At 46.2% G+C, this 12,932-nt stretch overlaps 1 protein-coding gene across 3 annotated transcripts in view; it reads right to left on the bottom strand.

The window, feature by feature from the left end:
• Positions 1-12,667, bottom strand: part of LOC142251706 (uncharacterized) — a 68,174-nt gene extending 55,507 nt beyond the window's left edge. For 2 of the 3 annotated variants that reach the window (XM_075324757.1, XM_075324758.1), the window contains exon 1: positions 11,895-12,667. In XM_075324757.1, coding sequence (XP_075180872.1) covers positions 11,895-12,663 — 769 coding nt within the window. In that variant the 5' untranslated portion in view covers positions 12,664-12,667. Of the gene's footprint in view, positions 1-784; positions 1,604-11,894 lie in introns of those variants that run through there. The other variant, XM_075324756.1, reaches the window with a different exon arrangement.
• Positions 12,668-12,932: the final 265 nt, after the last annotated feature.

The raw sequence follows: 12,932 nt of genomic DNA, 5'->3' as shown, positions 1-12,932 counted from the left end.
GCTTGATCTTTTGTGTGGACACTGTTGTAGGCTTGATCTGTTGTGTGGACACTGTTGTAGGCTGGATCGGTTGTGGGGACACATAGATTGGATCGGTTGTGGAGGCACTGTTGTAGGCTGGATCTGTGGTGGGGGCACTATTGAAAGCACGATCTGTTTTGCCAATTGTTGCCAACTTTTTCTTAATTGGTTAAAAAAAAACCAATAACCATAAACCTTCCAAATTTTACACATTTTGCTTTTGTGAAACTTACCCAAAAATATAGTCTAATCAGGGTATATTTTTCTTTTTTCCATTCTGCAAAATTTGTACGTTTGCAATGCAACAATATTGGTGGTTACGGCTGATGTTAGTATATAATTAGTATATTAGATGTTAGTCTAATATGTACATGTAGGGGACCTTGAAATGCTCGACTGAATTGGAGCAGAGGTTTCGGATTTCCACTTACATGGCCCGTTCCTTATCACTCGAGCAAAAGATGTTTGGGTTTTTTTTCTGCCAATTCACAACTCGAAACATTTATTTATTTAATTATCTATTTTTTAATTTCTTTCGGCTGTGTCATAGAGATGTTTTTGGAAAATGTGGCCTTTTTATGCCTTCCAAAGGATTGTTCTTCCCTCCACACCAGACATATCTAATTATCTCCAGTATCCGACATTTCCTTGTCTAGTGTCTAGTGTTAAAATAAGAATCACTTAGTACCAAATAATATTACCATAGTAGTAACATGATACTGCCATACAAAGATATTTTATATATATAATTTATTCCAAATTAATTTTATTAAGGTTAAAAAGAATTGGACAACCAGAAAAAAAGCAAAAAGCAAACCGGGTCAATATAAACACTGTAATAAAAATTGTGAACTGAAGACGCATAAGATTACGTGGGCCACCAGCTGTGGGGACTTTGGCTCGAAGGTACAAACAAATCTTTGCTTGGATGCAGGGATTGTTAGCTGGACATGGACCACTAATGGTAGGTGAGACGGTCAACCTTGAGAATTGGCTTCCATGGCTTGGTTATGCCAAAGTTGAAGTGCTTTATTGATCCCTTCCTTAATGCGGGTGCACCAGAGGTTAATAAAGTAAGCACCAGCTTCCTCCAACAAGTGAGAAACACCAGCTCTCTGATGCCTATGGTGAACCACCACTGTCCTCTTATGTTCTAGATATCCTTGGAGTCGTTTGTTCACTTGGTTGCAGGCACGGGTAAGTGGTCTTCGCTTCATTCCCTTTGGTATTCTACCTTTATTCACAATCGCTGACCATACAATAACTAGTCCAGGAAAAAGAGTCATCAACCTCGAAATATCACATTTTATGTTGTCACTCAGATCCAATATACAAACACCGTTACGAAGATCATCCCACCCGGCTTGTATAACCAGAATATCGGGGGGTCGGTCCGTACGTGAGTAACGAACAACTGTAGGAATAACACAATCCCAAGTCAGATCTTTAAATCCTAGCCATCGAATGGTGGCCTCTGAAAGCGGAAAACCCAACTGGCGTCCATCTGGAACGAGTGATACCTTTTCCAAGGCCTTAGCAACAAAGGCATTTCCAATAATCCACACTAAGTAAGGAGGGCGACCTGCAGGAACAAGGTTAGACAACAAAAATGTTAAAAAAATCAAATCTTGCAACAGACATTGATCTGTAATTGACGACCCAGCCTAAAGTGGGCTTTACACGCTACGATATTTCTAGCAATTGCTAGCGATATCGTACGCAAAAGCACCTGCCCTCGTCATGCATGCGATATTGTGTGATCGCTGCCGCAGCGAACATTATCGCTACGGCAGCGTCACACGCACTTACCTGGTCGGCGTCGTCGCTGTGACTGCCGAACAATCTCTCCCTCAAGGGGGAGGTGCGTTCGGCGTCACGGTGACGTCACTGCAACGTCACTAAGCGGCCGGCCAATCATAGCGGAGGGGCGGAGATGAGCAGGTCGAACTTCCTGCCCACCTCCTTCTTTCCTCATTGCAGGCGGGACGCAGGTAAGGTGAGGTTCCTCGCTCCTAAGGTGTCACACGCAGCGATGAACATCTATAAACAACCATTAACAATTTTTAGTTTTAGGACGACCTCTCCATGGTGAACGATTTTCACCACTTTGGAGGACGTTTAAGGTCGCTGGTAAGTGTTACACGCTGCGATACCGTTAATGACGCCGGATGTGCGTCACTAACAACGTGACCCCGACGATAAAACATTAACGATATCGTAGCGTGTAAAGCCCCCTTTACTCTTCATAGTCCTGTATCACTTCTACCCACCTGAGGAATCTTTCGGCCCACATCAATGATGAAGATGAAAAGTGTGTGGCGAGTACAGATGACCAAATTCTTCCGTAATAAATTGAATTCTGGTGAAATCAAAATTTTCTGTATTCAATAAGCACAAATCTAGGAATATGGTGATCAACCAGCTGCCATTTTGCAGATTGTTTTGAGGGCTGAGAAGGGAAAATAATATTAATGTGTTTTAGACCCTCACCCAACTCTTTACCCCGCCTCCTCAGATCCCGAGTACATCATGGTGGTCTTAGGTTCTTCTAGAGTAGGTAGGGTGACATCATGGTGGTCTTAGGTTCTTCTAGAGTAGGTGGGGCGACACTAGTCATTGATATCAATAACACTTGATGCCCTACTTCCCTGTGTGACTGCATGCGGCTTAGCGGTAGAAGAACCAATGACCATTATGGATGACCGATGAGCTGCTGTGGCGTCGGCGTCACATAATGGCTTAGGACAGGTGAGTACTAAGTTGTTTTTCTTTTTAATTCGGTCCTTCACCTCTGTATATTTATTTTTTTTCTTGAGGTCTGGAAAGATCATCTTGGCCTATAACTTTTGACAGGTCAGAAGTTACGTTACAAGCCAAATCTAGGAAAGCCAAAACGAGGCTCTCATAGAGATGTATGGCGTTGTGACCCTCAGCATGCTCCATGAAACACTGGAACTGCTGACAGGTCCCATCCCTGGAGACCAACCGGAGCAACGCTGGGCAAAGGTGAAGCTGCCAGAAGGTGAGTATCAGACAGGGGTCATGAGACTTAAATTTAAAGCACAACTACACACATGGTCAAAATTGTTGGTACCCCTCGTTTAATGTAAGAAAAACCCACGATGGTAACAGACATAACTTGAATCTGACAAAAGTAAAAATAAATTAAAAATCTATGAAAATGATCAAATGAAAGTCAGACGTTGCTTTTCAACCATGCTTCCAGAGATTAAAAAAATAAATAAATAAATAAATAAAACTCATGGAACAGACCTGGACAGAAATGATGGCACCCCTGAAAATAATGGGACAAAAGGGACATGTTAAATCACATTGTGTCTACTAATTAGCATCACAGGTGTCTACAATCTTGTAATCAGTCAGTGGACCTGTATATAGGGCTACAGATACTCGCTGTGCTGTTTGGTGACATGGTGTGTACCACAATCAACATGGATCAGAGGACGCAAAGGAAAGAGTTGTCTCAGGAGATTAGAAAGAAAATTATAGACAAGCATGTTAAGGGTAAAGGTTGTAAGACCATCTCCAAGCAGCTTGATGTTCCTGTAGCTACAGTTACACATATTATTCAGAAATGTAAGACTGTAGCCAAACTTCCTGGACATGGCTGCAGGAGAAAAATTGATGACAAATCAAAGAGACGGAAAATACAAATGGTAACAAAAGAACCCAGAAAAAAAACTTCTATAGAGATTAAAGGTGAACTTCAAGCTCAAGAAACATCAGTAGATCGCACTATCTGTCATTATTTGAGCCAAAGTGGACTTCATGGGAGACAACCAAGGAGGACAAAAAAAATCATAAAAAAGCCAGATTGGAATTTGCAAAACTACATGTTGACAAGTCACAAAGCTTCTGGGAGAATGTCCTACAGATGAGACAAAAATGGAACTTTTTGGCAAGGCACATCAGCTCTTAGTTCACAGATGGAAAAATGAAGCATATCAAGAAAAGAACATTGTCCCTACTGTGAAACATGGTGGAGGCTCAGTAATGTTTTGGGGCTGCTTTGCTGCATCTGGAACAGGGGGTCTTGAATCTGTGCAGGGTACAATGAAATCTCAAGACTTCAAGGGATTCTAGAGAGAAATGTGCTGCCCAGTGTCAGAAAGCTTGGTGTCAGTCGCAGGTCATGGGTCTTGCAACAGGATAATGACCAAAATACACAGCTAAAAACACCCAAGAAGGGCTAAGAGGAAAACAGTGTACTATTCTGAAGTGGCTTCTATGAGACCTGACCTAAATCCTATTGAGCATCTTTGGAAAGAGCGGAAACGTCTGAAAAGGCAACAAACACCAGACACAAGGAGCAGTTTGCTTTTGAGGAGCGGCCAAAATACCTGTCGAGAGGCGCAGAAGTCTCATTGACAGTTACAGGAATCGTGTGATTGCAGTGATTGCCTCTGAAGCTTGCGCAACAAAATTAGAGCACGAGGAGGGCGCCATCATTTTTGTCCAGGCCTATTTTATCAGTTTTATTTTTTTTAAAAGATTCTGTGGAAGTGAAATGTTTGACTTTCATTTGTTCATGTTCATAGATTTTTTTTATTTCTTATTACTTTTGTCAGATTCAAGTTATTTCTGTGACCATTGTGGGTTTTTCTTTCATTAAACGAGGGTACCAACAATTGGCGGCTTCCACTTTCCAGGGCAGCATCTTGAAGCAATTGTCCGACATGAACTCCAAAAAAGTTTTTTACGCTAATCTGTGCTGTATTGTTATATAAAACATCCCTATATTATTTTATTTTTTTTATTTTCTAACTTTTGTTCCTCATGAATTATCTCTTTATTCTCTGCACACTTTATTTACATGCAGCTCAACCAAACATGACATCTAACTATGCCAAACCTCACAGTCAGAGCTGGCACCGCCCATCCTCGGTGTACAGCCCCGCCCTCTGCACACTCATTGGCTGTCAGTATTCTGCCCCAGCACTGACCTCTCATCACTCCAGGAAAGATGGGCACATTACTACATTATATGTGCGGTGATTGTGCTGCACAGATGAGATAACACTGCTCTGTATTGACAATCATTGGTAGTACAGAGCAGTGATCCTGCTTCTCTAATCTGTGACCGCACAATCACCGCATATCCACCACACATATAATGTACTAATGTGCCCATCCCTGTCCCCTTAATATAGTAATGTGCCCATCCCTGTCCCCTTACTATAGTAATGTGCCCATCCCTGTCCCCTTATTATAGTAATGTGCTCATCCCTGTCCCCTTACTATAGTAATGTGCTCATCCCTGTCCCCTTACTATAGTAATGTGCCCATCCCTGTCCCCTTACTATAGTAATGTGCTCATCCCTGTCCCCTTACTATAGTAATGTGCCCATCCCTGTCCCCTTAATATAGTAATGTGCCCATCCCTGTCCCCTTACTATAGTAATGTGCTCATCCCTGTCCCCTTAATATAGTAATGTGCCCATCCCTGTCCCCTTACTATAGTAATGTGCCCATCCCTGTCCCCTTACTATAGTAATGTGCCCATCCCTGTCCCCTTAATATAGTAATGTGCCCATCCCTGTCCCCTTACTATAGTAATGTGCCCATCCCTGTCCCCTTACTATAGTAATGTGCCCATCGCTGTCCCCTTACTATAGTAATGTGCCCATCCCTGTCCCCTTACTATAGTAATGTGCCCATCCCTGTCCCCTTACTATAGTAATGTGCCCATCCCTGTCCCCTTACTATAGTAATGTGCCCATCCCTGTCCCCTTAATATAGTAATGTGCCCATCCCTGTCCCCTTACTATAGTAATGTGCTCATCCCTGTCCCCTTAATATAGTAATGTGCCCATCCCTGTCCCCTTACTATAGTAATGTGCCCATCCCTGTCCCCTTACTATAGTAATGTGCCCATCCCTGTCCCCTTAATATAGTAATGTGCCCATCCCTGTCCCCTTACTATAGTAATGTGCCCATCCCTGTCCCCTTACTATAGTAATGTGCCCATCCCTGTCCCCTTACTATAGTAATGTGCCCATCGCTGTCCCCTTACTATAGTAATGTGCCCATCCCTGTCCCCTTACTATAGTAATGTGCCCATCCCTGTCCCCTTACTATAGTAATGTGCCCATCCCTGTCCCCTTACTATAGTAATGTGCCCATCCCTGTCCCCTTACTATAGTAATGTGCCCATCCCTGTCCCCTTACTATAGTAATGTGCCCATCCCTGTCCCCTTACTATAGTAATGTGCCCATCCCTGTCCCCTTACTATAGTAATGTGCCCATCCCTGTCCCCTTACTATAGTAATGTGCCCATCCCTGTCCCCTTACTATAGTAATGTGCTCATCCCTGTCCCCTTAATATAGTAATGTGCTCATCCCTGTCCCCTTACTATAGTAATGTGCCCATCCCTGTCCCCTTACTATAGTAATGTGCCCATCCCTGTCCCCTTACTATAGTAATGTGCCCATCCCTGTCCCCTTACTATAGTAATGTGCCCATCCCTGTCCCCTTACTATAGTAATGTGCTCATCCCTGTCCCCTTACTATACTAATGTGCTCATCCCTGTCCCCTTACTATAGTAATGTGCTCATCCCTGTCCCCTTACTATAGTAATGTGCCCATCCCTGTCCCCTTACTATAGTAATGTGCCCATCCCTGTCCCCTTACTATAGTAATGTGCCCATCCCTGTCCCCTTACTATAGTAATGTGCCCATCCCTGTCCCCTTACTATAGTAATGTGCCCATCCCTGTCCCCTTACTATAGTAATGTGCCCATCCCTGTCCCCTTACTATAGTAATGTGCTCATCCCTGTCCCCTTACAATAGTAATGTGCCCATCCCTGTCCCCTTACTATAGTAATGTGCCCATCCCTGTCCCCTTACTATAGTAATGTGCCCATCCCTGTCCCCTTACTATAGTAATGTGCCCATCCCTGTCCCCTTACTATAGTAATGTGCTCATCCCTGTCCCCTTACTATAGTAATGTGCCCATCCCTGTCCCCTTACTATAGTAATGTGCCCATCCCTGTCCCCTTACTATAGTAATGTGCCCATCCCTGTCCCCTTACTATAGTAATGTGCTCATCCCTGTCCCCTTACTATAGTAATGTGCCCATCCCTGTCCCCTTACTATAGTAATGTGCCCATCCCTGTCCCCTTACTATAGTAATGTGCCCATCCCTGTCCCCTTACTATAGTAATGTGCCCATCCCTGTCCCCTTACTATAGTAATGTGCCCATCCCTGTCCCCTTACTATAGTAATGTGCCCATCCCTGTCCCCTTACTATAGTAATGTGCCCATCCCTGTCCCCTTACTATAGTAATGTGCCCATCCCTGTCCCCTTACTATAGTAATGTGCCCATCCCTGTCCCCTTACTATAGTAATGTGCCCATCCCTGTCCCCTTACTATAGTAATGTGCCCATCCCTGTCCCCTTACTATAGTAATGTGCCCATCCCTGTCCCCTTACTATAGTAATGTGCCCATCCCTGTCCCCTTACTATAGTAATGTGCCCATCCCTGTCCCCTTACTATAGTAATGTGCCCATCCCTGTCCCCTTACTATAGTAATGTGCTCATCCCTGTCCCCTTACTATAGTAATGTGCCCATCCCTGTCCCCTTACTATAGTAATGTGCCCATCCCTGTCCCCTTACTATAGTAATGTGCCCATCCCTGTCCCCTTACTATAGTAATGTGCTCATCCCTGTCCCCTTACTATAGTAATGTGCCCATCCCTGTCCCCTTACTATAGTAATGTGCCCATCCCTGTCCCCTTACTATAGTAATGTGCCCATCCCTGTCCCCTTACTATAGTAATGTGCCCATCCCTGTCCCCTTACTATAGTAATGTGCTCATCCCTGTCCCCTTAATATAGTAATGTGCTCATCCCTGTCCCCTTACTATAGTAATGTGCCCATCCCTGTCCCCTTACTATAGTAATGTGCCCATCCCTGTCCCCTTACTATAGTAATGTGCCCATCCCTGTCCCCTTACTATAGTAATGTGCCCATCCCTGTCCCCTTACTATAGTAATGTGCTCATCCCTGTCCCCTTACTATACTAATGTGCTCATCCCTGTCCCCTTACTATAGTAATGTGCTCATCCCTGTCCCCTTACTATAGTAATGTGCCCATCCCTGTCCCCTTACTATAGTAATGTGCCCATCCCTGTCCCCTTACTATAGTAATGTGCCCATCCCTGTCCCCTTACTATACTAATGTGCTCATCCCTGTCCCCTTACTATAGTAATGTGCTCATCCCTGTCCCCTTACTATAGTAATGTGCCCATCCCTGTCCCCTTACTATAGTAATGTGCCCATCCCTGTCCCCTTACTATAGTAATGTGCTCATCCCTGTCCCCTTACTATACTAATGTGCTCATCCCTGTCCCCTTACTATAGTAATGTGCTCATCCCTGTCCCCTTACTATAGTAATGTGCCCATCCCTGTCCCCTTACTATAGTAATGTGCTCATCCCTGTCCCCTTACTATAGTAATGTGCCCATCCCTGTCCCCTTACTATAGTAATGTGCCCATCCCTGTCCCCTTACTATAGTAATGTGCTCATCCCTGTCCCCTTACTATACTAATGTGCCCATCCCTGTCCCCTTACTATAGTAATGTGCCCATCCCTGTCCCCTTACTATAGTAATGTGCCCATCCCTGTCCCCTTACTATAGTAATGTGCCCATCCCTGTCTCCTTACTATAGTAATGTCCCCTTTCCTTGTGCCCATCCTGTAGTAAAATCCCCTTGGGCTCCTCTTCTTGTAGCAATGCTCTGTCTTGTAGAATTGCCCCCTAGTCTCCCATTCTTCACACACACAAAAAAAACCAAACACAAATCCTTCTAACCTGTCCCCGTTCCCTCGTGCCGTGTCCTGCCTCTTGTGGCCGCTGCCCCCCCCTTGTTGATCGCTGCTGGCGCAGGGGCCGTTCAGCCAGCACTTTATAGCAGAGGACTGATTTCTCTATGCAGCCTCTCCAGTGATCTGCTGCTGGCTTCTGATTGGCCGGCGGCTGATCATAGCTGTATACAGAGCTCGGCTCTGCAGAGCGCCCAGGAATCTGTCATCTGTTATAAAGCGTTGACTGTACGGCCCCCTGCAGAGGCCGTGATCAGCAAGGGGCCTGCATGCCACAAGCAGCTTCAGGGGCCGCAGCTGACAGCGCTTTATATCAGATGACAGGTTCCCTGGCGCTCTGCAGAGCCGAGCTCTGTATACAGCTACTGCAATGATCTGCTGCTGGCCTCTGATTGGCCGGCAGCTGATCATAGCTGTATACAGCGCTGCCATTTGCAGAGCGCCCGGGAATCAATCATCTGATATACAGCGCTGACTGCACAGCCCCAGCACAGGCAGCAAGGGGGCCACTGCCTGCGTCCCGTCAGCAACATGGGGGCTGCATGCAGCGTACCGGCAGCGAGACCCCTGCACTATGGAATGTGGGTAGGGTGCGGAGGAGGGGGGCGGGGACTCTGGCGCCATGTACCCATCTAGCAGGGTGGCTGCATGACGTCCATAAGGCGACCATAAGCTCCTGCCCTGTCGTCGTGACATCACAGGAAGCAGCAAAATCACGGCAGGAGCGGTCACATGACCACTCTGAGCCTGGGGAGAGGGGCTGACAGCAGGGCAGGTAGGTAGTCACTATCTACTTACCTGCCCCAATGTAGCCCAATAGTGTAATGACAAGAAAAAGGCAAAATAGGCTGGATAACCCCTTTAAGGATTGGCAGTGCTGCCCAAGTTTCATGGTCCATGTACGAGTCACAATTTCCAGATCGGCTGCGGGTCTCCTGATCTGATGTCTCATAGACATATCATCTAAGGCTGTTGAGTTTGGGTCAGGAGACTGGTCCGGGCATCACATTCCATGCACAGAACAAATTTTGATTTTACGCCTACTATAGCGCTCTCAAAAGACCACAAAGGTAAGTTTACAGCCCACTACCTGCCAAAGGTATACAGTGTTATTGGCAGAAAGTAGCCGACAAGTTCCCTTTAATGTACAATGTCTGAAAATGTCTTAGGAAATCAAATATGATGCAATTCCAGAATATGTTACTTAAGGTAATGATGACGAGTCAAGGCCAACATAGAGCAGGATGGAAAAAAGGGAACAGAAATTCCCCATAGTTGTCCTGTAGGTAGCAGATAAGGCCTAGACCCTGATTAGCGGCACTGGGAGGTCTCTGTGCTGCCGTGGTATAAAAGCCAGGACTCAAGTCTCTGCTGTAAGACCAAATTCAGAAATCTGTTAAATACTATCCAAGTAAGAATCATCATGTCCGAACCAACCACTGGTCTCCTTACCCAAACTCAACAGCTTCATATATGGCTGCCGATTTTGGGCCATAAGACCTTCACTGTCCTTATGCAGAACGTGCGTCATGGACTTCTGAATTCGGCCTTAAAGGGAACCTGTCACCACTTTTTTGGCCTATAAGCTGCGGCCACCACCACCGGGCTCTTATATACTAACATGCTGACGTGCTGTATATAAGAGCCCAGGTCGGGGGTATAACCTAAAAAACACTTTATAATACTTACCTAATGGTCACGCTGTGGGCCTAATGGGCGTCTCTGTTGTCCGATGCCGGCGCCACCTCTTTCGGCCATCTTTGTCCTCTTTCTGAAGCTTGTGTGCATGACGCGTGTACGTCATACACACTCGACGATCCTGCGCAGGCGCACCACAATGCTTTGATCTGCCCTGCTCAGGACCTGAATGCTGGCAAGTGTGGATGACGTCGGACACGTCATGCACCACGGCCAGAGAAGAAAAAGGACGAAGATGGCCGAAAGAGGCGGCACCGACACCGAAGACACCCATATGGCCAACCGCGTGACCGTTAGGTAAGTATTATAAAGTGTTTTTTATGTTCTCACAGCGGCCTGGGCTCTTATATACAGCATTCTAGCATGCTGTATATAAGAGCACGGTGGTGGTGGCCGCAGCTTATACGCCAAAAAAGTGGTGACAGGTTCCCTTTAAGTAGGTTAGTGCTTATATACAAAATCGCTCTATTCAAGCATTTCTCTTACATTCATGACATGAACTTATACCTTCAATGACACAACAATCACTGATCTCGGGGAGACCAGCCAGAGAAAACACTGCCGGCAGCCAGCGAGGGCGCTCAACACAGTGAAATCCTAGGTGCATTGCCCCCTGGGAAATATGCAAATCAAAAAAGTCTGTGGAGCCTCTGTTAGGAGTTTCAACACAGAAACCAGCCAGATATCCCTCCGGGAAGGACCCAGCCAGGGGGTGGCTCTTTTTAGGAGACCACCATAACCACCATATGAAGTGGCCCTTTTAGTCAATATCCAACTTTTTGACAAGTTTAAAGATATGACAAGGGAAATACCAAGGCCAGGCATCCATCCACAGACAGCTGTTTCGGGGTATTGCCCCTCATCAGTGTGGAGTAGGATTCTGGCCAGGTGGGAGCAATGCCTAGTAGACCAGTAAGACAAAATAATCACTGATCTCGGGGAGAGCAGCCAGAGAAAACACTGCCGGCAGCCAGCGAGGGCGCTCAACACAGGGAAATCCTAGGTACATTGCCCCCTGGGAAATATGCAAATCAAAAAAGTCCATGGAGCCTCTGTTAGGAGTTTTAACACAGAAACCAGCCAGATATCCCTCCGGGAAGGACCCAGCCAAGGGGTGGCTCTTTTTAGGAGACCACCATAACCACCATATTAATATTCAATGACACAGGAGACTCCAGTGTTGTTTTAGATGCACGATCAGTCCGGGCCATATACAGACTTATATACAGCAGTCTGAATTTGGCCTTAAAGGACACCCCATGACGACTTCAGGATTCCAGGTGCACGAAGGTTGATTGTCAATTACAAACCCTTACCTGGAACAGAAGAGCTGACCGGCGCCGGCGTTGGTTCAGGGGGTTCATCTTGCTCCTGCTGTAGCTCTATTGCGGCTGAACAGCTTTGGAGTAATCTTTCTATACGTAATACAATGGCCTCCTCCGTGTTGCTGGAATGGGTCGTACCGGGAACTTTCCCGTTGCTAGTATTGTCGCAGGTTTCAGCCTCGTCTGTGAACGGGATTGGTGATGGACAGGAATGCTGCTGCCCGCTGTTGGCGTCACTGGACCTCTGGTCCTCCGCAGATACAGTACCAGCGACCTCAGAAGATGGTCCGCTGTCTGATCCACACCGGGAAGCCGCATTAATCGGAATCTGCAAACCTTTACCACCATCTTGTAAATCAGAGTCTAAACTGAATGGTTTTTTCGCAGGACAAGGCCCCTCTGAAGCCGGGCACGGCCCACCGGACACTTCTGGAGGGTCCTTGCTGCTGACTTTGCGTCGATTTCTGGGCACCGGGGATGGACTCCTGCGCTCCAAAGCTCTTCCCCTCTTAGCACATGGAGGGGGATCTTGTGATCCTTTTCCTTCATCTGGAAGGATTTCTGCCACTTTCTCTCGCAGCCAGGCTTCTCCTCTCACCACTGCTATTGCACGAATCTTGCCAAGCAATTCCCCCAGAGCTGCAGACATGGCCGACCCTCTGCAGCCCAGCAATGTGCACACACGTCCTATATATATATATATATATATATATATATATATATATATATATATATCAGTACAGGCCACACTCCTCCTCATCCTCTCTGATCTCCCAGCATGCTCCAGGAAACCAGTAAACACTACGAACTGGGAGGAGGGAATCAGCAATGCAGAAACCTGCAGGAGATAGGACTGAGGAGACTGATCGCAGGGGCCTATGTATGGCAAATGTCCCCGCGTGCCCCCCGTGCCCACCCCGGCGCTGCCCCCGCTATGATCCGCTGCACACAGGATTCTCTGCACTGATGGGATGATATGAAGACTTTATTATATACGGTGTCGCATCATAGGCAATTATATAGATCAGT

This window comes from Anomaloglossus baeobatrachus, chromosome 9, assembly GCF_048569485.1.
Source record: "Anomaloglossus baeobatrachus isolate aAnoBae1 chromosome 9, aAnoBae1.hap1, whole genome shotgun sequence".
Classification (NCBI taxonomy): Eukaryota; Metazoa; Chordata; class Amphibia; order Anura; family Aromobatidae; genus Anomaloglossus; species Anomaloglossus baeobatrachus.
This window is presented reverse-complemented; position numbering and strand designations above follow the sequence as displayed.